The 1,120-nt window shown below is 39.7% G+C and overlaps 1 protein-coding gene across 1 annotated transcript in view; it reads right to left on the reverse strand.

The window, feature by feature from the left end:
- Positions 1–651, reverse strand: part of LOC107465715 (mannose-specific lectin alpha chain-like) — a 1,058-nt gene extending 407 nt beyond the window's left edge. The window contains exon 1 of the mRNA XM_052254313.1: positions 101–651. Within this exon, the coding sequence (XP_052110273.1) occupies positions 101–582 (482 nt within the window). The 5' untranslated portion in view covers positions 583–651. The remainder of the gene's footprint in view (positions 1–100) is intronic.
- Between the last annotated feature and the right edge of the window lie 469 nt (positions 652–1,120).

Raw genomic sequence — 1,120 nt, forward strand, 5'->3', positions numbered from 1 at the left:
AGTGTTAGGTTGGTTGTCGAGATACGTAGAAACACTGACGGTGATCCTCTTAAGGGCAGAGTTATATGTTATCTTTGCAGTGGTTACGGCTCCATCATGCTAGTTCCAGAAACCAGTGGCCGATGACCTGATAGAGTTGATATTAATTCCGATGTGGGGACCACTAGGATCCCCAATCTCGACATTGGAAAAGGTATCAAATTCAACAGCAACAACCTTGGCTGATGCATCGTCAAAGAGGCCGAGAAACTTCCCAGAAGATTCAGGTGGAATTTCAGTGTCAGCATTAGCAAGGAAGAAGGCAAGACCGTCACCAGGTCCGGGAGCAAATTCACTACTGTACGGTTTTGAGATGCGAAAGACGAAGGTGGTTTCAAAGCCTGCTCGGAAACCACTGTGGTCGTACAGGTGCACAGGGTCGGAGAATAAAACTCGGCCAACTCTGTTTCCTAGTGGGTTGCCATCGCTGTCCAAGTTGGTGAGTCGAATGACATTGTGATCCGTAATGGTTGCATCTCCTTGGAATTTGATCTCTTTGGAGTTCGTGGGGGCAAATTTGTGCAAGTTAAATGAGACACCCATGGCTATGGCTTTGTAGTTTTTGGAAATGAAATGAGATGTGAGTTTGGGTTGGGATGCCAAGCCTACCACAGCAGCTCGGTATTTATAGTGTGGCGATTGGAGTAAGTACACCTTATTAGCTTCTTAATTAGGTACGTAGTTTCGTATGCATGGCCTCTAACAACCATTAACACAATACGTCACGTCCATGCGGTAACATATATGGTGTCACCCTCTAGCCTCATCAATGCTTCTATGTAAAACACACGTGATTCAGATTCAATTATGGATTTTTTAACATAAGCTGTCAAATTATAAAGGATTATTATAATCTAAGAGCCCTTAAACTAGACTTATTATAATAAGACCGTGCTAATATAGTCTCTCCAATCTTATTTATTTATACATACTACACTACAAATTAAATTATTTTTAATCCTACACATGACAAGAGAAAATAATCAATGAGAAATGATAAATTAAAACAAATATGATAACTAGTATTTAATTTATATTCATAATAATATCTCGGGATTATTTAATTTTGTTGTTCATTTCT

This window comes from Arachis duranensis, chromosome 9, assembly GCF_000817695.3.
Source record: "Arachis duranensis cultivar V14167 chromosome 9, aradu.V14167.gnm2.J7QH, whole genome shotgun sequence".
Lineage (NCBI taxonomy): Eukaryota > Viridiplantae > Streptophyta > Magnoliopsida > Fabales > Fabaceae > Arachis > Arachis duranensis.